Raw genomic sequence first — 24140 nt, forward strand, 5'->3', positions numbered from 1 at the left:
AGTGAGAGTAACATTGACATATATACACTACCAAATATAAAATGGATAGCTGGTGGGAATCAGCTGCATGGTGCACAGGGAGATCAGCTTAGTGCTTTGCGACCACCTAGAGGGGTGGGATAAGGAGGGTGGGAGGGAGACACAAGAGGGAGGGGATATGGGGATATATGTATACATATAGCTGATTCACTTTGTTGTACAGCAGCAACTAACACAACATTGTAAAGCAATTATACCCCCATAAAGATGTTTTTAAAAATTAAGGAAATTTTATCAAGAAACTAAATATAAGACCTAATAAAATAAAAAGCCTTAGAAGAAGACACAGGAAAAAAAATAAAAAAGATTAGAGGTCTGGTACTGTTCACCCAAAACCGTGTTTTTGAGAATTTAAATACAATGCACAGTAAATTAGATTTGATTTCTGCTAGGTTATGCTTTGATACTGCATTCAGCCCAAGCTGGCTTCAATCAAAGTCACGCTACAGCTCTGTTACGCTAATGCCCGCTGCTGTGAGTGAATGGGTGATATGGAAATCAGATGGCTGAACACGAGTAGGAAACATAGGCCTTGCATGAGGTGGGCTTGGAGATGTGGGATGGGGAACCCTAAAGGTCATCACATCAGAGTTGTTCAGAGTTGTTTTTACAGGAAAATATGACTTTCTATGGCAGACATGAACCTGGAGACAGTCATGAAGAAGTTGCATACATTAATATGTGATAGGGTGGTTATAGGCACACTCAGCAGCTCTTCCTTTGGGTACAATTTTGCACCTGAGTGAATAAGCTTCTTCTGTAACAATAAAGATTATGAACTTTGTATCCGAAACTCAAGTGTAAAATTTTTTGCTATTTAATATTTTTTGCTTGTTAAATTATAATATATTCTATAAGCATATTTGAAACACACATTCTTCCATCATTTGCTTGCTTTAAAGATTTGCAAGTTGAAAACTGCTTAATACAATAACAATAATTAAAATGAATTGAGTGCTTATTAAGTACCAGGAGGTGTGTTAAACCATCCACAGGCATTATCTCATTTAATATTCAAGGAGCCCTATGTCTTAACTTCTATCATTATGATGTAAAGACCAGAAAATTGAATCTCATGAAGGCTTTTCAAGATTAAATAATAGATAGGAAGAAGGACTTGACGTCTGATATAGTTGGACCTCTTAAACACATATGGTGCACTTCAAACCATATGACTAACTGGGAATCTGTCACGTCTATTACCAAACTGAAGGGTAAGAGTTATATGCTATAATTTCCAATACGGTATAAAGTTGTTAAAAGCATAACATGTTTTTCCTAAATAATTGCTTTTATTGTTAAAGTACATAAAACCTATAATCTTGCTCTTTCTGTGCCACCTGTAAGTACAACCTTTCTTAAGTATACTTATTTCAAGTGATTCTTTATTCAAAAACCTACAGTGCTTTTTCTATTGCTTGCCATTGCAATGCTTGCAAATCATTCTCCTCTGTGTAGCATTTTGTCTTCCATCAGCTGGCCCAGGATTTTACCATACTGATGCTCACCTGTCCCCAAACTAGCTCCAGCATTTCAGCAGACCAGTCTACTTTCAATCACTAGCATGTGTATTGGCTTGTTCTAGTGGTTAATCCATCTTGATATCTATTATCCTTTGATCCACCTTGTCGACAACGATTAATCTGAACACACTCTAATCTTGTACTTTTCTTGTGTTCTTCCCACTTAAGGTATTTGCCCTCGCTTGTATTGTCTTGTTTCTCTATTTGTTCCCCCTGCTTGTGCGCCTTGATTCTCTGTTCCATTGTAAACTCTTAGTGGTATGGTGTGCTGTCTATTATTTTGCAATGAAATGGTATCTTTATTCGGCCTGGAAAATCTCCAAATAGTGAACACTAAATAAAATTCTTGATTTAAAGCAAATACTCTCGCTTTTTTCCATCTCATCATACTAAAGAATATGACGCATTCTTACCAGTGAAAGTAACTCACTATTATAATAATTTGGGTGGGGAGAAGTCAAAGAAAATATATTTGAAAAAATTTCCTAACTGATTCTTATATGCCCCTCTGTAAAGAATGCCCAGTATACCAAATGAAAATCTATAACTTAGAGACTATAAATGAGTAGCCACCACCCCAGAGTGACAAAAACAGCATAAAAAATGTTTACCAATTCTAAAAGTTCCTGCAAAAAAAATTAGTTAATAGGCTTAGCCTCAGCAACAAGAAATAGCAAAAATTCATTTCATTAACGTGGAATGTAGAGCAGGAGTAAGAGATGAATGTTTACTCAGTAATCAGAACAGGCTGGCTTCTAATTGATAAATGATTGTTTCTTCAACTTATTTAATTCTATTTAATTTTTACTATTTAACACCACTTGATTTCAGAAAAATTTCTGTTAGTAATACTGAAAATGCATAATGTCATAAAAATATTTGATTTGGAACTTATTAACACATAATCTATTCCAGAGGAAGTAATGAATTTATAATGAAAAATATAACTTGGGGATATAGGATTTAAAATGATCATTTTTATAAACCCCATTTAATCACATTTTGTTCATTTGTCACTATTTTTCAAGAATATAAACGATCAAATTGCTAAATTACCTACCTTTCCAATTAATCATTTTCTTACTGAGTCCATGGCAATAACTCTTCTGGATGAGTGCTGTGATTTCTTTCTCAGCCAGTACCTTACTTCTAACTAATATTAAAAATTATTATTCCATAACAAAAACCAATATCTATACCTTTTTTCAACAATAATCTAATAATCTATCTCTCAATATATATGTTATATATATATATGCTTTCTTAATGTCAAAATGAAAAAGTAAAACTACTAAATAGTCTGCTGTTTTCATAAATATGGAAAGTATAGTTGTCAAAAAAATAAAATGACTGAAATGAATCAAAATCTTTAGATTCTTCATCTATTTAGATTTCATATTCTACTCTCCACCTATGAGAGCCCTCACATGTACAAACTGCATTCAATCCTTGTATGAGTAAAGACGTGTTCCAATTTTGCAGCTATACTCTTTATATTTTTAAACCACTGTTGTGGAATTTATTGATTGTGGGAAGACTAATTTTTGAAGGTTCATATAATATTGAAAACTAAAAGTTACTCATGGTTGTTCAAAATCTGATGACTAAAGTAGGCCATGAAGCTAGTCCAATGTGTTATATAACTATAATAAAATGTAAGTGGCCTTCTAAATTGACATTTATAATAAATGGGAAAGCAATTCCAAAGTGGGTCAAATGTACTGAGTTTTGGTGATAATGTGACATACACACAAAAAAGTATGTGTATGTTTTGTGAGAGTGATTAAAACCATGTTGTTTAATGTACAGTCACAGATAATATGCTTCTCCTTGAAAATGAGCAATGTAAGTATAAAAAATGAAAAGATTCTACAATTATCCAGAATAAATAGAATGCCTTTGAAAAGGATAAATTCATTTGGTTCAAAATACCCTGCACATTTAGATCTCACTGCATGCATAGAAAAACAGTGTTATAATAAACAGCTCCACCACATAGCCAATTTTTTTTTAATTTTTAAATTTTATTTATTTTTTATACAGCAGGTTCTTATTAGTTATCTATTTTATACATATTAGTGTATACATGTCAATCCCAATCTCCCAATTCATCACATAGCCATATTTGACCTTAATTTTTTTAAGGCAACATATTACTGGAAAAAAATAATAAATAAATTTTATTATTATTATTTAATAATAATAAATTATTAAATAAATATAAAAATAATAATTTATTATTATAAATTTGTACTAGAAATGAATTCAGATGTTTTTTGGCACTTTAACTCATAATAATGTTTAATTATTTTAAGCAAACATTTACTGGTTTTATATGGTGTCAGTGTCTGAGGTTACTAAAATCTCTGTTCTCTGGAACTTACCGCCTACCAGAGGAAACTCACATGCAAACAATCAAGCATGACACAACATGATGAACATGGTAATTGCTGTAATACAGGATGTCCCACCATTACGAGAGTAACTTGACTCAGTCTGTCTCCAACAGTTGGGGAAAGCATTGAAAGAGAAAAAGAGAGAGCAAGAGAGAGATTTGTTCTTTTGAGATTAAGTAGGTAAGAAAGGAAGGGTGTGAGGTTGTTCCTCACAGAGGGAAAAATACATGCATTATGTTAGAGACAGAAGTTTTCCAGACTGCACCAATGCACCATTACCATCACCTGGCTTCACTGACACCTTTAGAAAAGCAGGTAAGTCTGTTTGTTAAACTGAAGGATTATATCGGTGGAACCATGTATTTTTCTGTGTAAATGGTCTTTACTGGCTTTCGCAAGTCCAACTTAATCCTCTAATGGTATTAAATATTTCTATATTGTAATAAATGAAATAGCTAACTCATAAAGTAACTAAGTTGGATATGTTTACAGATCATTTTAGATTTTATTATATTTCAGATTTGCACTTAAATTATAGGCAAGTACAGAAAATCATGTAACTATAGGAAATCATTCTGAAATCTAACATGCAAATTTCATAAACTTTTGAATTCTACAAGTTACAAATTAAGAAAAAAATTAAATTTAAACAAATTCTGAATTGTAAATCACACTTTCCCATATTATACTGTCCTTCACCAATATAGCTTTGCTTCTCTACTTTGCTTTCCAAACTAAAATACTGAGTAGAAAATAAAATAATAAAATTTTGTTTTCTTTAAGGGACTGTTAATTTTCAAGGAAAATCTATTAATTTTAAAACTAATGGATCATTAAATGAGGCAATATTTTCATTATGTTTGAACAAGATCTCATTTTCACCAGCAGAAGAAAAGTAGTTCAAGTAGTGGTGAAAAAAATCCTCTCCAGATACTAACTGGGAAAGCTGGAGTTCTCAGTATTGTGGGTAGAAGAGGTTGTAAGTGTGGAGGTGAGGAGGGGAATCTATAGCTTAAAAACGGCTCTTCATGTAAATGGTGAGACAAGACTTCCATTTTCCCTCACTTAACCTGTCAACTTGCCAGAACTGTCATGTCAGCACTCTAGCTAAACCACAAAGTTCATCACATCCCATTATCTCATTTTTTTAGAAAAAGACTGCATGAAGATGCCAATCAGAAAAAAAAGGGGGGAAACTTGCAAGCAAGGAACAAATGTACTGAAGCTGAAGGGCTGCTTAGTTAACGGAATTTTAATATGCAACTGCAATGTTTCTTAATAACATTAATTACACGCTTAGTAAGGCACCATCCTAACTCATTAGTGCCTTCTTTTTTGTTGTATTTTATCTCCTACTAGCAGAATGGGGACTCTATGATTGGCCCGTTACCATTAATGTTGCTTAATCTTTTTATAGCACTGTTTAAAACTGCTTGCATAAACATTTTCTAGGCAAGTATTACCTATGTATGCATACGTGTATATCAATTAACTGCACCAACATTTGGCGTGCCCCTCCCACATGTAAATGTTATGCTAGACCTAGAGGCGTCAGAAAGATAAATACAACAATGTATTTACTGACAAAGAGCTAATAGTTTTGTAGGGGAGATGAAAATAATAGCCTCAGTGAATCTGGGAAGCCATGTTTGCCATAAGAGATTTAAAAAAGCTTTGAGATGTATTTTAACTCAAAATTTAATTTAATTTGGTAGTTTATATATTTTAATGAATCTAATTATGTACTATTCCCTTGAGTGACATTTAATATGTTTAAATAAGTAGTGCAGTGATTCAAATGTCATGCATATAATATTTAGGTGTAATGCACATCATGATATATATACAGTATACGCATATGTAAATAGGTATGATGATATCTTTCTGTCAACAAATTATTATAACTTATAAAAGTGAAAATTTTTGCTTTCTAAGAAGGTGTGACTAAAATATTGATGCTATTTCTTTCTGGCAATAGCCAGTGAAATCTCTTAATACTAATCTCATAATACTGTTTCTAGCCAGAATATTTACATTATTGTGATATTTGATATTTATAGTACTTTTAACTACTAAGTTAACAAATTTAGTGTTTATTTTATTTTCATTTGGATAGACCCCAAAATTAATAAGTAATGGAGTAAAGGCTTATTGCTCCACCTTCCTCTATTGAACATAACAAAATAAATGAATAATATGGAAAAACTACCATTGCCTCAAATCACAAATTGTGAAGTACCCCTGCCAAACAAGGTCAAATCTGGAGGAAAATGAGGATGCAAGGTGAGCAACAGCTAGCTCTATCCACAATCCTCTATCAATGACAATTTCACAAAAATTTTCTGTCAATACTCTGAGAGCCCATTCCATGATCCTTTGGTGGAAAGAAAGGAGATCTAGAGTCAAGAAGGAGACTTGGGAAATATGAGACATGACTTTGCAGATAACCAACTAAAATTAAGAAGTCTGGAGAGAAGGTATTGAAGGAAAGAAAAAGCCAAGCCTACTATGGATGGCAAAAATTTAAGGGGGCCCCCATGACCTTCCCTTCATGGAGTTACTCCCATGGTTATGTTATGTTATGTGATAAAAGGGATTCTGCAGATGTAATTAAGATAACTAATCAGTTGACCTTAAGATAGGTTTTAGGGACCTTAAGATTAGTGTAGGGGTCTAACCCAATCACCTAAGACCTTTCAATCAGGGAATTTTCTCTAGCTGACAGCAGACTGGGAAGTGAGAGAGATACAAAGCAAAGAACCTGAAGGATTCAAGGGATCACTGCTGACTTTGAAGGCTGTGGCAGCCATGTGCAAAGGTTAGCAAGTGAACTGTGAGCAACTTCTGGCTGGCAGCCAACAAGGAAATGGGGACTTCAATCCTACAACCACCAAGAACTCAATATTGCCAAAAACCTGCATGAATTCTGAAGTAGATTCTTCTGGAGAGTCTCCAGAGAAGCGCTCAGCCTGATCAACATCTTGATTTAGCCTGTGAGATGCTAAAAAGAGGGCTGAGTTGAGTCTGCTTGGACTTTTGATCTACAGAACTGCGGCCTAAAAAACGGGTGCTGTTTAAGTCGTTCAATTTGTGGTAACTTGTTATGCACCAGTAGAAAACGAGAATACCTAAAAACCATCTTCATTACAAAGCAGGGAGTATGAAGGAAGATGAAGAGTGTTTCCTATGGAATACAGAGAGCTTGTAACATAAAGTGGTTTGCTGTGTATTACTAGAATCACTAGCTTACCAAGGAGAAAATAACATGTTTTTGGAAAAAATATTCCAGGTAAGAGTCCAAGTAGAGGTTACTGAATGACCCTGATACTTTCCACTTTCTCTTCTTCAAACATGTAAACCCTAGTTTTCAGCAGTTAACTAGATGATTAATAATCAGGTAGGGACTAAAACAGGATCTACGTAAAATAAAAAAACACAAACTGTATATTAACTAATTACTTACTAATTAATGACAGAAAAGAACATAATCAATTAATCAAAGGGAGATAAAGCATTTATATCGTCCAAAAATAACCCAAGGGAACACAGAAATACTTTAGAATAAAGAGTTGTCCATACTCTAAATAGAATTATGTACAACAGGGCCTCTCTTTAAAAAAGAAACAAACAAAAAAATCTCAAAAAGGGGTAAAGGAGTTAAAACACAAGGAAGAAGAATATTTTGTTCAAGCTTATCAAGGAAATGAACAAACAGTTAAAGTAAATTAAAGAAATATATTTTAGAAATAAGAAAAAATGATAACGGCAATTGAAAAAGTTAGGAAGGTGATAAATAGGCATTAAGAAATAATACAGGGCTTCCCTGGTGGCGCAGTGGTTGAGAATCCGCCTGCTGATGCAGGGGTCACGGGTTCGTGCCCCGGTCCGGGAAGATCCCACATGCCGCGCAGCGGCTGGGCCCGTGAGCCATGGCCGCTGAGCCTGCGCGTCCGGAGCCTGTGCTCCGCAACGGGAGAGGCTACGACAGTGAGAGGCCCGCGTACCACAAAAAAAAAAATAATAATAATAATAATAATAATAATACAATGTGAAAGAATGATGACTTCAAAATTATTATAGAGAAGTTAACAAATATGGAACTGAGACAAAGGAAAGCCAATATAACTGATGTATTGGAGAAAAAGAAGTGAAACAGAAGTATTCAAAGATAAAACAGAAGAAATCATTTTGAAATAGAGTCAATTAAAGGATGAATCTGCAGATTCTAGGGGTCATGCTGTCCTGGGAACATTAGACACAGGGTGATCAGGCCCAAGGTATAACCGAACAAAGTTATGGAAGAAGGGAATACATTGGTATTCATATTTATATTCATAAAAGGGTATCCCAGCTGAGGATAAAAATATTCTGTAAGCCTTGTACTTCCCTACAGTACCATTCAATACAAAAACAATAAAACATTTTCACCAAAGTCTGAGAAAAGAAAGTATGACTCAATAATTTTATACCTACCCTTCAAATCTGAGGCATTGAACAGACATTGTCAAACACACAAGGTGCTTCCAAAAGAATTAAGTCAGTGACTAAAACCAGCCAAGCATGAGAAGTAACCACTACTTGTTTTTCACTTAAAAAATTAGTATTAGCTAAAGATATTTTAGATGTTTCACATTATGGAAACTCTGTTAGAATATATAAGACAAAATACAATGCATTTTTTAACCTACAATTTAATCAAAACATATGGAGCAATGAAAAACGTGATGCTTAATAAAAATTAAATGGGACACTGCATAAAGTAGCTAATTAGCGCCAGGTATAGGAAGCATCAAGGGTTCCTAGGAGAGAGATGATCACCTCAGGTCATGGGGTAACACCTTGCCCAAAGAAGAAAAGCTGAAGAGAATAAAAGTACAGATTTCCTTCCAAGACATACTCAGAATGCCTTTTGCACAAAAGTGGATCTCGACATGAAAGGATTCGTATATAATATCCACATAGTTTCTGATTTTTAAAAAACTGTAATATTTCCAATATTAAGTTGAATTATATCCAGCACATTAAATTTTCCAAATTTCAAGGTGGGGTGGAGGGTAGGGGTGTTGAAAATACCAGTTGCATTATTTTTAAAGCATTATCTGATTTCTACTCTTTCCTGAATGAATTTTTTCAGCCACTCACTTTTTTTTTTTTTTTTTTTTTTTTTGCGGTACGCTGGCCTCTCACTGTTGTGGCCTCTCCCGTTGCGGAGCACAGGCTCCAGACGCGCAGGCTCAGCGGCCATGGCTCACAGGCCCAGCCGCTCTACGGCATGTGGGATCTTCCCGGACCGGGGCACGAACCCGTGTCCCCTGCATCGGCAGGTGGATTCTCAACCACTGCGCCACCAGGGAAGCCCCAGTCACTCACTTTTTATTGGATCTTTTGGTGGCCTCAATAAAATGCTTCAGAGCATGTTATAAAAAAAACTCCACTTCAACTCAAAAGAGAACTTTCTAAAATGAAGATATGTTAATTTTTGTGTTTAAACAGTTAAAAGATTGAAAAAATATGTCCCTATAGCTTTCTGTTTAGAAGAGTGGCTGCTTCTTTAAAATAATAATAATAATAAAAGATGGGAATTTTGCCAAAAACGTATATATTTCTCAATACTTATACACTCTTGTGTGGCCAACTCTATTCTATAAAAAGAAACATACTTTTGATTTACTAAATTAGGAAATAATTGGAAGTTTCCATAAAGTTGTGTATTGTCAATTTGTTTTTGATATTTTAAATGAGTTTCACCTGATATACTCAGTTTTTAGTTTCCATACTGGAGGCAATCACCATCTAGCATATGGTATACACAACACAAAATGGAGCAGGCCTCAGCTTCACAAGCAAGGCAGCTGGTAGATTTGACAGTCCTTTTCCAAATTACTCATTATGTTTTGAGTTGCTGCTAGGAAAAAATGTGTTGCCCATCTCCAAAATAGATGTTCTTTTTTATTTTTAAGCTCGGGAAAGACTTCCAATAGAAAATAAGACAGATGGGTATAGGAAGCAAGATATTTATCTCTATTTAGACCCTTTTCTTCTGTCAGTTCCCTCATCAAAAGAGTTTTCCAAACAAACAAATGAATATTTCAGCATTCAGACTTAACTCTGTCCTAGGATGTACTTTTGCTCTCATATAAAGAATGCCTTTGGAACAGTAAAAAGTCAAAACCACAAGAAGGGTTGGTGGATTTTTAACGATCAAAGTGGCATTTGTCTAGATTTTGTGGTAAAGAGCAACTAGGGAAGTTCGATTCCAGGACTCTTTCTGAGGTGTTGATGACATTGCAGATGAGGAAGTGAAATCTGGAGACTTCTTTGCTCCATTGGCAAGTATGTGATTTTTTGCTTTCAGTAGGACTTCCCACATTGATGATCCTCAAAATCAAGAGTTTTCTTACACTCTCAAAAGTACAGGCAAGAAGGTGTTTATTCCAACTGTAAATTGCATACAGTTTCCAATTCTTTGACTCAAATGCAGCTTATAAGAGTCATCCAGTTTAGAGGTTTAAAATGATTTCTAAATTGGCTTTCCACACAGACAATCAAGTTTCAATCTGGTATGTAATGTAGTGATTGGTTTCTGAATCTGTAAGTATTCCAGAATATGCATATATTTCTAATTTTCTTTTAAAAGCTTCAGACAGGAACTACCCCTTGAACTTTCTCAAAATTTTACATAGTTGGTACATAGTTCTTCACATAATTTATACTAGAATCAAAACATGGATTTTCTCCCCCTTCTGTGGTTTCTACTTTGTAGGATACTGATTATGTTATTGCTAAGAGCTTCAAATTTAAAAAACTTTTAGTCTAGTAACAAATATTAATGTAGTTTTCTATTATTTGAATATTTAATTCATGATTTTACTTAATTTGTAGCTTCTCACCTTACAATAAAAGTTGGCATATCTATACTTCCTGAATTAAAATTGATGTAAAAAGTCGATGCAAAGAAAAAGCAGGCTAATTTCCTCATTATCAGTCTCTTCTTTGGTGATCCAGTAAGAGCATAGCAAACATTCAGTTTCCCAAATTAATAGTAGTTGTCAAGTTTAAAGTATAGTTCTTCATATTTCTGAGCACTGTCATAAGCCATTTAAGAAAGATTTATGAAATGACAGACTTTCCCAGAATAAAGTACAATGTGTCAAGAAGCTATTCTTTAGTTCCAGTCCAATGGGAATTTAAGAAATCATTTCAAAAAAGAATAAAAAACAGAAATAACTTTTGAAATGCCTTGTAGGCGACAAATATATCTCAGTACTCTGTGTATATCACGTTTTCTAAAAAAGGTATTTTTTTATTCATGAGTTTTAATATCTTGGAAATTATTAACATATTGCTCTACATTCCGGGAGCTTGTGAAATAATATAAATCAAGTGGTCATGGTTTTTTGGCATAAGGCTTCTATATATAAAGATCTATAATTTAAATGTGATTTTTCCTGTTAATTTATGAAGTTATTAACTTATTCTTTCCCATTTACTTCTTAATTTTAAATGTCATACCATAGGTATATAAAGTTATTATTAATATGAATTCTTACAAATGCACAAACATTAAAAACTAGAGTATGTTCTTTAATTTTTTAACAGCATCAATTGTAAAAAGCATGATCAATTTAATAATTGTGTTTTAAGAAAAAATGCCTGCAGTTTATATTCAAATTAATCATAGGCCATAAGCATACTTCAAAAATATTGAAATGTGAAATAATGTGTGTCTCAGAAACTAGGAATGTGTTAACAAATGTTGGCATACAAAACTTTTTCACATATACGATCAATTTTGAACTCAATTCATTCCTATAGCAGTTTTTATACATCAGGGCTTTTCTCTCCATTTTATAGAGGAAGTGATTGGGGATTAGGGATGTTGAATAACTGACAAAGGAAGTACTGCTCAGAAATGGCAGAGCAGAAATTCAGATTGGGAAGCCAAAGTTCTATTTATTGTATTTACTATCCATATAAGAGTACATTACATAACAATAATGTTTGTGAATGTTTGAACCAACGGGGGAAAAATGTTATGAGTCTGGATGGCTATACATCAAAGGTCAACAATGTCAAGCCAGTATAATAAGAAAGCTTTTGAAGTTAGGTGGACCATTTATAAAGCTGTGTCAAATTGAATAACTTATTGAAGTATCTCTTGGTATATTAAAGAAGCAATGTACTAAATTAATCTATTCATTCACCCACCCATCCATTTATGCATATATCTATGTATTTACTTATAATACAATTACCAAGATTTCTTTTATTCAAACACATTTCTTGGTAGGTTAAGCAAAACTTTAAAAGAGATGCAGAAAGTTTATCAATACATTTGAAAATATTTTATTTGTGTTTACAAATAATTACCACTTAAATTACTGCAAGCGCAAGCTGTTAACTTCAGTTTTGCAAAGCCAAATGAAGGAAAAGATATATTCAAACAACTTTTCATGCCAAACAACACGGCTCATCCCTCCCTTTTCCTCTTAGTGTAAGCATCAACTTATAGAAACTTGAAGCATTCTAGTAAATTTTAAGTAGGCATGCAGATAATAAGTATGCAGCAGTAAAAAATGCCCTTACAGAGCAGAGACTCTAAGCAACTTAAAATAAAAGTGCATAAAATAATAGAACTTCTTAATTTAGTTCATAATCTTTTATATTAATGAATATCAAACATAACTAATAATTGAATATTTTATACACACATGAAAAAGTATTGTATTTTTCTCAAAAGTTAGTTTATAATATTCATCATTCATATATTCTTTTACAAGAAAATTGTTACCTATTAATTGCTAAGTAACAAAAAGCCACTACAAAATGGTTTAGTAAAGTGATGAAAAAGTTAAGAGCAACTTTTACAGCAGACAGTCCCTCAAGTAATATTTTAACAGGGGTGAACAAATGTATTTCATTCAGTCATATCCTACTATGCATGAGCTATGAAGCATTGTACAAAGCCATGCGAAATGGATAGAAGGATGGCTACTTACCAACAGGGCGAGCTGTAGACATTACAATGGTGTGGTGAGAACATAAAAAAGAAATTTAAAAAAAAGAAAGAAAAGAAAATTATCAGAATGCATGATGTGTAATGTTACATTTAAGTATGGACAGTAGGGTGACTTCTAGTCTCATTGTTCAAGTATGAACAGGATGTCCTAGCTTGATAAAAACTGAACGTAATTATAAATAGAACTCTAAGAAAACAATTACTTTGCACACCGAGATTAACTCTAAGCAATTTGAGAGATACTTTACATAAGGTCTTATTGTCATCATCATTTACTATAGTTATTATTTCAAAGATCTTTTTAGAGTTAAACAGCCTTGTGTTACCCCAAAGTTAAGAACCTGATGAATATAACTATTCAAGTCACAGACTAGCAAATGTCATGTCAATAAAAGAAGGTCTTGCTGTCTGATTTAAATAGCAATTGGATTTTAAGCATGGTTAGTCAGAACTATTACAAGGACTACAGAAAAGCCCCTGACGCTGCATTTCAGCCAGTAATAAGTTAAGATCACATCACTTTTCATGCGTGGACAGGGTAGATGAAAATATAACAAATAGGTTGGAACATCCTTAGAGATTTCAACTGAGTAGCCCTCTAACTACTGTTAAGCTCTTTTGTTTTTTTGGCAGAGGGCAGGAAACAATGACTGACAAATAGATTCTTGTTCATACTGAGAATGGCTTTCAAACTGCTGCTTCAACAAATTATTATTATTTTTTATTATTCTATAACTTTCAATCAGTAAAATCAGTTGTCATAGACTGCCCCCTTTTTTAATGCACAGAAACTGTAAGAGACACACATGGGCTTAAGAATACTTTCTTTAAAAAGAATAATGCCAAATCAATTTAGATAGTAAACCACTTTATGTAAAAGCAATGGACAAATATAAAACATATGGTCCCATTTTCAAATGAAGAAGAAATAGATTTAGTAGTGTTTGAACTTTTATTAAATCTTACATTTCAAAATATAAATGTATTCAGCAAACAAGTGCTTCATCAATACCCCAGTGGGTAAAGCTCCACTGTGAACACAATGTAAGTCGAACTTATGAGTAGTTTTGTCTTGATGACTTGTTGGCATGGTGAGATAGATAGAGCCATTGAAACCATATTTATAGACCTTCATTCACTCAACAAATACATCACAATTCTAGTTCTGTGCAATCTTTGAAACTATATTGGAGTTTCTTCTCTATGAGATTCATGGTCTCAGAATATTACTCACAATTAAAGGGGGGGGGTAATACAACTCAAAGGAGACTAAAGCAATTATAGCAGCTGAATGAAAATTCTGGCTTAGTGAAACTCTAGTGTGTCCCACAGTCTATAGTGGGTTTACTATAGCAAGAGGGAGAAAGTAAGTTGAACTACGCACAATAATTTCTTTCTTTTTTTTTGGGGGGGGCACAAAAATAACAACTAAGAACAAAACAACAGACTAACGTAATGAAGTTGTGCCTTATTCTAACTGATGAGATTTCTCTTGATTTTGCCAATGTCTACTAGTAAAAGTACTGTGTGTTTCACTTTTGAATTTGCATTTTTCAGGTGCCACCTTGAGCTGAATCTGAAACAATGTTTCCTTTAGAAACAAAAAGGCATTTTGAGTCTATGATTGTAAAGAGAGAAAAAGAAAAAAACATGGTGAGAAATCATGTTTTAAAGAAATAAAATATATTTCTTAGTCTAAGAAAATTCCAAAAAAATTAAAGCTTTATTGCTCTAGAACCAAGATAGTTTTCCCAATGAAGCCTTGATTTATGCAAAGCCAGTTTAAGCAACTGAAAAATGGGAAAAAATTTGTTTACGAATATGCAGTTTGTGTTCACTCATTTTGGAGCCACTTAAAAAAAGTTCTTTTAGATCATGAAATATTTGATTAGAATTTAAATGCTAGGAGGCTTATTATTGTCTAGCAATATTTCTTTCTAATTTTATGTTTGTCAAGTCAGCAAAGGGAGCTACTTGCTGTTAAGTTTAATTTTATAGTCAATTTTCACCATATTTCTGAAGTGGAAAACAATTGAGTAAGTCTGTTTCAGATTGTGATTATAAAACTTCTTTTTCTTTTCCCAAATTGGTTAAAGTGAATATCATGATAAAATTTTAGCAGAAACATCACAATAAAACTTGTCCTTGTAACATAGCAACATTTCATCCTGAAAAAAACCCAGCAGGTGGATGTTTTCAAAATCAGCAAATTAAACTAAACTGTGTCCCTGCATTAAATGGATGAAAATGGATGTGGCCTCTTGGGTCAGTTGACCCTATTCTAATAAAGCAATACAGAGAAGGGCTGAACATTTCATTTATGTGCATAGAAAAATGAGTGTAAAAAAATAAGCCGTAGATAATTTTTCTTTTCCGTTAACCTCTTAGTATGAGAAATCCCAACCATTTTTCCTAATGGTAAAAAGTATTTTTAAACAATTTTTACTCCACATTCTATTATATTATGGAGATTTTATTTCTTTAACCCTGTTTTTGAGGTTTCAGTCTTAGATGAAATGCATACTACACAGATTAAACACTCTAATCCATTTACAGGACACAGATTAGGGGAGAGACCATTAAGGTTTGCTGATTAAAAACAAAAAATCCTATTGAAAACAAACAACTCTTTCTATTAGTTTTGTAAATTAGCTTCAAACATCCATCCAGGAGGAGCATGCTTTGTTAAATGAAATGGTAAACCTGAAACTTTCAACAAATTATGAAAACAATTAGCTGGGAAAGATCTTAAAGCAAACAGACCACTTCAAATCTCATTCATCCAAGCATTCAAGTATAAAAGGAACCCTGCTGCTTCTATAAACAAACAACTCCTCACATTTTCTCACCATTTGTTTAGTCAGCAAATATTTTTTTGACTGGGAACATTTCTTGGTTAGCTGTTTATTTTGTTTTTCCACTTACTTTAGAAAAAACAAACAAACTTTGGGCGAATTATGGTCAAGTGAATTGCTTTTGCAAAGGACTGACTAGATAAAAGCAAACAGATATACATAAATATATAATCACCTACCAGAAAATGTAGGTTAACTATACTAAAGTGGCTTACAAATAAGATTTTGATCATATATTATCAGTATATATATTCAATTGGTGTATCATCATAGCTTTTTGTGATCTGTTAACTAATGAGGAATGAAAATCTTTTTAAGCAACTAGCTTGCTAATTTGGTCTAAGTTTATTTTATATCTAAGTGCACACTAGAATATCTGGATGGGGGAAAAATGGATTAAGTGGAATAGAAATGAAGTGATTGAGAAGTCTGGAACTCACCAGTTTTTTTTTCTAAGTATCCAGAGTAAATGTCTCTTAATATTTACCTGGAGGAAGGTTTTTTTTTAATGATATGATGCCCAAATCATACATCTGGCAAACATCGTTTTTCTTACCAGCTAGAGGACCAGTCTGAGAATCCCTGACACACTTCTTGCCAATCCAAATTCCTCCAAGCCTTTCTCCTAATCTTATGAAAACTTCTGCGAGCAAAGCTGCACAAGGCTAAGAGGTCTGACTAAACAGGGTGAGATGCAAGTGAGACATGGATATAAACATGCAGCCAACTTCCTTATCACGAGGGATGGGAGGAGGAGGCATTAGTTAAGGTACTGGAAGAAAGGCTGAAAGACAGAGCAATGGATGTTCTTGCCTATCTCTGAAGTTCTGTGAGTGTAAACAATGCCATGGGTAATATCTACTTGGTGAGAGTAAGTGTAGCTGTGTACTTGGTACTACTTGGTACCTTGGACTATATAATTTACCCATATGGATCAACATGCACCACCAGGAAGATAGTTAATTCATTCTAGCTCACTGTAGGGTTAAGTAATGCTTTCTTTCACTTATAAGCAATTGCAGGGAGTCTATAAACGAAAATTATTCCATGACTGAGAAAGTGCATGATACCCAGGAAGTGAAAGTTATTACAGGAGCGGCACTGACTATTTCAATTTTTTAAAGTGAATGAACTTCACAAATCACTCTCTAAATCAGATTTTCTCAACATGGGAGCTCCCTTGTGTCCATTTTTCACCTTTGGAAACAGTGTTAGCTGTTTCTGATTGCTTTTTGAATGCTGAAATAAAAAAGAATTTCAAAAAAAGTCTACTAGTATAAAGTGACAATCTAGTAAACAGAAAACCAAGTATCTTTGAAACTAGTGGCATTTAAAAGCAGTAAATAGTTCAAAACAATGGAAACATAAAAGATTCGTGTAAATCTTTCCTATTTTTAAGATTTACTTTTAAACTACATTAGCTATTATTTATTAAATAAAAATTAATCACTTCAAATGATCATCCCTTCAAACCCACATTTGCAAGTAATTTTATTTCAACTAAAAATAGAGAGGACACAAAATCTAGGCATTTTAATATAATAATAAAAGAGCATAAGCTATTATTTTGATTGTGAGTTCACTTACCAATTTAACCAAATATTAGTCTGCTGGTTCAATTGTATTTCACATCTTAAGTCTCTTACCTCGGACTGTGAGGGTAGCAGAAGCTTCCACTTTTCCAACCCGATTCTCAGCAATACACATATATGTGCCTTCATCTGTACTCATGGCCTTTTTAATTCTCAGTGTGTAATCATCTTTGATGTCATACCTGTATAGAATATGAATTGGTTTTATTAAATAACATTGATTATATTTAGATAACACTAAGTATTCACCTTCATTTTTCTCTTTTATACTGTATTTTACCTAAAATAACATACACACACACACACACACACACACACACACACACACACACACACACAATGTCCGGCCATAAAGTGCAACTGCTTAGATTAAAGGTACTGCTAATAAGATCATTAATTTTGTATCTTATCTCTAGCTGCTTGATTATCAATTAACGATAATTTAGATATGTATACAACTCTGGCTGCATCAAAACTATCAAAGGCATTATTAACACTTTGACTTTTTTTGGTAGCTCTTAGATAGTAAGAAAACAATGTATATTTCAGTTTCTTGGTGAGTTATATTTTGTAAGTTACACTGCATTCAAATATATGATTTATTTTTTAGGTACCTTGAATATAATAGAGCTGACATATATTAAAGGAGAAAATTCTCTTAGTTGTTGGCAAATTGACAAAAGAGACATTGGCTAAAAGAATTAAGAAGGGGTAATCCTTTTTTAAATTAGCCATATTAACTTTTAAAACATCAACATGCCTTGGAGTGATTTCTGGAAATGCACGTCCTCGGCTCTTTCACAAACATTTATCGTCACACTTCTATTTTTTAACAAGTACACTAACATACTAGTTCAGAAAAACAATTCTAAAATTTTAACATGAATTTTTTAAGAGCTTGCATAAGAATATGCTCTTATTAGATTCTAAGAAATTATACAAATTGATGAAGTTATCTTTACATTGTTTTCATATCTGATTTTTCTTCTTGATTTTCACTGATGGTCTTTGTTATTTCACACACACATTTTTGCAATAGCTTCTGGTTGATCACACTGACTGTCCTCCCATACATACCACACAGTTAAAGCTATATTTCCAAAACATTACTTTAATTGGTTCTGTCTGCTTGCAACTAGCTGTGACTTCCTATTGCTTTCAGGACCACAAAAACCTTTTTAGGCTTGCACTGAAGATTATTATAATCAGATTTCTTCTACTTCTAGCTAGTTATAAAAGAATAACACAGCTTAACATTATTACAAGCTGAGACATGGACCTAATAAAAGTTCTGTTTTACAGAACTCTGCAAGACAGAAATCAAGTGTCTATGAACCAAGCATGCCAACTAAACTTAACTATTCTTGCTCCTCCATCCTCCAGTTACAGTGGCTACTTTTCTGTCTGCATGTTTTGGGTTAAACTTCTGCTGATTTACAATGTCCTAAGTCATGAGGGAAGCCTTATCTTCCACTACTCTTGTTTGAAGCCATCCATTACCACACTAGAAAACTATGATTCTTCTCTCCTCAGAACAAAACAAAACAAAACAAACAAACAAACAAAAAACCAAAACCGACCCCCCAAAGCAAACAAAAAAACTTATTGCTACACCAATCATTCTGTACTTGCTCACATTTTGATTTGTCTCTTTTGATAAAGGCACAGATCCTGTCTGCTTCACTCACTGCTATATCCAAAACCCCAACACAGAGCTTTTAACATCCAGTAGCATAACCAAGTGGTTAAGAGCACAGACTCTGGTCTTTGAGATTTTTAAATAATCTCTCCAACTTCTTCCTCACTCTCTTCTAACAACATGGCCCCTTTTCCCTTGCTCAACATAACAACCTAATTACCACTGTGTCTTTGAACTTCTCTTGTAACTTCAGGGGATGCTCTTCTCCTACAGTTTTCATTGCTGATCATTCTTGACTTTCAAGATAACCCAAATATTCCCTCAAAGATGTCTTCTTGCCCAAACAATGTAAAGTAGCCCTTTACCCACCAGTTACATTTTAAAATTACTTTTACTTATTTTTATTCTTTGTTTTCATATTTTTTGTTAGTTTTAGTATTTTTTAACTTCTTCACAGCCCACACCTCTATCAAATTTTTGTTTGCTTGTTTATTGTCTTCCTAGTTTCCAAGAGCATGTATGCTCCATGAGAACAACTGATTCTCTCTTGTTCCAAACTATATACTCTGAACCCTACCAAACAGCACCTGAGATCTTGGATGTGCTCAATGAATGCTTACGGAATGAGTGATGAACCATCCAACAAATTCTTAAAATTCTTCTATTGTTCTTTCATAGCATGGTTATTAGTAAAACAATTGTATGCAGGACTGAAAGGTAAACTAATATGAAATATAGAACTCTATTATATCAAGAAACAAAGTAGTGTTATTAGCTTTATATATCAGCAGTTAGTTCTGAAATGTAGGTTAAATCAAACAAAATAATGTAAATGTTAAGACTCAGAATATTTAATACATAAATGCTGCTATGGAGATAGAGCTAAAATAAAGAAGTTAGCGAATCCTAACTAGCAATCTACACTTTTGATTTACATACTATCACTGTAAATTTCCCTCTGTAAGTTAATAACATGAAAAAAACCCCTCTCTCTCTGCACAAAAATTAATGAAATAATTCTAGAAGAATATCCAAAACAATGTGAAGACTACAGGAGAACAAAGTAAAGCTTTGTGCTTTGTTCAATGCTTTTGAGAATATCAATTCATTATTTTGGCAACTAGGGTAGTTTCTAATCACATGTGTTATTAAAAAAGATAATGACAAAAAATGCATTTGCATAGTGTTCTTAAATATACTTTTTAATGTGTTCTCATAACAATTCTGGTAGGTAAGGAGTAAAGTTATTATGTCTCCTATTTTAAAAATTAGAAATTTTAGGCATATAAACTTCAACCTGAAACTATATAGTTTATTTTTACACTTTTATAAAATATGGCATAGTGGAATATTATGTTCAATTTTACCCCCTATTTATCAAGAAAGGAATTAGAGACATAAAAATTAAACAGGTGACATACATGAACTTGAACTCTTCACATGTTAAAAACAATACCTTCAAAAAATATAACTTAAGTCTAGAAAACTATGAAGAATATGAATCAGTGAACATGGAAATACTCAGAAAATCCCCAAATATCAATATAAAAGGAGAATACTTGAAGCCTAAATAAAATACCTTTAGGAAAAGAGGGGGGAAAAGGCTATTTAATTATGCAATTATAAGAAAATACATGGAAATTGGTTATTCCAGGAAACCAACAGATTATAAATTCTGAGACATAGGGGAAAAATGAAAAAATATTGAGTCTAGTATAATGTTCTAATTTTAAGATTAGAAAAATAATACTTTGCTATTCAGAGTCTGGGAATTCATTGGTAGCAAAAGTTTAGACCATATTAAAAACTAGCTCTCCTGGCACATTCTTCATCAATTATATTACAGAGGTTATAACTTTCTACCAAAGAAAGCATAAAGTTTCAATTTTTAAAAATCGTGATGTATGAATCTATAAAGGGCAATTAAAGTAAGCAGGGGATATACTACCAAAATGGCAACTACTCCCACAAATTTTTCCTTAATGGGTTCAATGAATAAATGGTCAACATGTCAATTAAGCTTTTAGTGGCAGAGTTGTTATTAGAATTCAGGCCTTGTGGTCTGACTACAGAAATTTACACTGGATACTATAAAATCATAATTGCAGTTTGCTCATTTGTGGACTGAAGTCTGCATGAGAGCAAGTGGGGTGTGTGTGTCCGTGTGTGTGTTGTGTTTCGGCTCACTAATGTTTTAAAATTATTGGAATAACTGATATTTAAAATTATGACACTTTCAAATAGAAATTTGGATTTTCAAATCAAGGTCTGTCTTCCTCCAAAGTACATACTTTTTCTCCTTCATCACACTGCCTACATGGGTCTAATAGAACTGTACAACTGGAGACACTGGTCCCTTCCAACATGAATGAACCACTGTGCCAGTCTCTAGCCTGAACCCTGACAGTACCCACAACCCAAGAGACTGAAGCATGTCATGGTACCTTTGTTGATTTTTACAATAAGATACAACTCAGATCAGAGAAATGATAAACCTATAATTATGATCAAATTAGCTCTTACCTGCAAAAACTTAAGATATTTGAGGGTTGGTTTTAAAGAAATTACATCTAAATAACTTCAAAACCCAGAAAAAATCAGATATTTGGCTCATTGCTAGTTTCACATTTAGGCAAGCTGAGGCAAAATATGACAAAGTTCCTTTCCCAAGGCCACACACATTGAGACAATTATAGTCAGGAGAAAAATTGTCATGAGTATCTACTACCAGTCTCTGCTTTCTCTACAGGTCATGATGTCTCTGAGACAATAACTTGCTTCCTAAAAGTACATATTGCACAAGAAATTAGATGTCAAATATTTCCACAGGTCCAATAATTGTGGCCTTATTTCTTGTATTTCTTTCTGGATAAATTCGTACATGCTTAACAGTCATCTCATTGATGCTTTATACTACTAGATTGGATAATTGGGAAAACATTTCATTCATTTTTCCCTAGAAAGCAAATACTGACTGAGTAATATAAATAATTATAAATAATAGTTCCTTATATTTAAGGAGATCTTTACAGTTTACAACTGAGATTCATATAAATTTCACAACAATAAATGACTTAGAGAACTTAGAGAAAATGCCTATTTCCAAACACCATTTTATAGAAGAAGATTCTGAGATTGTTGTCTCGAGTTATAATGAGACTGAAATCGATGTCATGTGCATCGGTGTCCATTTATTTTTCTAACACAGAGCAACACACCTTTTCCATTTGATATGTGTTTATTGCTCTGTGTGCATGTGCTTTGAGCAGGTGTGTATTTCTGCATCAGACTCTATGTTCAGAGTCTCAAAAACTCCAGAAACTAACTTCTATCAATATTTTTCCCAGTATTACTCTAAAATCAACTGTAATTCTAGGAGGGTCATAAATGCATTTCCTAATATGTGTATATATATATATATATATACTTTAAAATTAATGTTTTATTAAACAATCTAATGTACCTAAAATTTTCCCTGATTTGCTCTTAGCCTTCTTTACATAGTGGAGAATAAATTTTTAGTAACTAGAGCACACTTTGGTATAAAACAACTAGCTTTCCAACATGGTATGATATTATATGTGATCAACATGTAGGAGGTATTGTCTGACTTTAATTAAAAATAAGAAAAAAAAAAACAGATGAAAAAATATTACTGGTGAGGAAATCCTAACAGAAATTGGGTGATTTTCATTGTGAAATCTGCCAGTCTCAGACTTGTATAAATGCAGTCATTGTTGCCAGGTTTGATTAATGACAGTTGTACAATCATGTGCTGACAGTCCCCACTATAAAGATATCTTTTTTTTCTTTTTTTCTGATATGAAACACTGCTGAAAAATGCAACCCAATCAGATTTGGCCCCCGGACAACATGTGCTATCATCACTGTACCGTGAATTGAGATTGATTGGTAACCAGCTGTGACAAAGTGGGAAAAGAAGCTCTGGTTTTTGTGTTGTTTTTTTTCCCAATGGGAAAAAAAAAAAAGAGAGAGAGAGAAAAAGGGAACTAAATTGTGTCAAACCGTTACCATCTGTTCAGCTAAATAATAAACAAAACAAAATACATTTCTTTTAACACTTAAAACAACAGTTTGTGTGCAAGGTTCTGTTTGTATGTGATCTTAAATAATCTTAAAAGTGTGTCGAAAGAGAAAATATTACTGATATTTTAAGAAACAGAATATTATATGCTAAAATTACCTCCAAATTTAAATGAGATAACCTATTTTATTTCTTCCTGCTAAAGAAACCTCTCACAACTAGTGGGAAGAGTTTCTATAAATCTAAATTTACTTTGAAAATACCAAACAAGATTTTTGAAAACTGGCAAAGTTTTATAACATAACCACATTTTATACATTTCTCATACTTTGCAATCCCCAATGTACCTTAAGCTTCTAGGGTAGGCACGTCTCATGATTTTCTGGCTTTTATGAATGTAACTAAGATAACTTAGGGACCACCCCCTCCAAATCTCCCAAATTATAGAATTTGAGAGGAGAAAAGACGAAAGAAAATACAGTACATTTTCTATTACAAACTGGAATTTTACCATGTTCAGTTTAAGTCCCTGTATCTCATTGCCTTGTCTGACTTGTGTGAGGTCTCTACACTAATAAAACTTCCTGAAAGACCGTTCTCATCTCAAAAGCACCTTTGTTTTTCATGGAAGGAAATTTATTTTCTCAGCGTTTTTAGTATTGAAATCACCTACTACTTCTTATTATAGGATGTCTGGCTCCAATTCTAGAATGAGTGTTTTGAATTAGCACTTAAAATTTTATTATGTATCTGCTTTATTAATCATTAAGTTGGCCAATCGTAAAAACTATAAATTGAACCAGGAAATATTTAATATCTACACAAGTAAATGTTTCTTTCCTTTTAGGGAGACTTGAAAAGTTTGTTTTCAGCTTTCAAAATACTTGCACTCAATCAAAATAGCTGAAGATCACCTTACACCTTTTAGATTCTTTCCGAAAATTAAGGAATGTCTGCAACAATAGGCATTCCGTAGTTCCAAATTCAGTGAAAATTCAACTACGGACATTTTACATGAAAATGTTACAAAGT

The 24140-nt window shown here is 33.1% G+C and overlaps 1 protein-coding gene across 19 annotated transcripts in view; it reads right to left on the reverse strand.

The window, feature by feature from the left end:
• ROBO2 (roundabout guidance receptor 2) overlaps positions 1 to 24140 on the reverse strand; it is a 1699370-nt gene that overhangs the window by 118725 nt on the left and 1556505 nt on the right. For 12 of the 19 annotated variants that reach the window (XM_067034903.1, XM_067034902.1, XM_067034900.1 and 9 more), the window contains 2 exons: positions 17479 to 17606; positions 12958 to 12969 (listed from right to left, as the gene is read on the reverse strand). In XM_067034903.1, the coding sequence (XP_066891004.1) occupies positions 12958 to 12969; positions 17479 to 17606 (140 nt within the window). The remainder of the gene's footprint in view (positions 1 to 12957; positions 12970 to 17478; positions 17607 to 24140) is intronic. The other 7 variants (XM_067034916.1, XM_067034909.1, XM_067034901.1 and 4 more) reach the window with 1 other exon arrangement.

This window comes from Kogia breviceps, chromosome 5, assembly GCF_026419965.1.
Source record: "Kogia breviceps isolate mKogBre1 chromosome 5, mKogBre1 haplotype 1, whole genome shotgun sequence".
NCBI classification, from domain to species: domain Eukaryota; kingdom Metazoa; phylum Chordata; class Mammalia; order Artiodactyla; family Physeteridae; genus Kogia; species Kogia breviceps.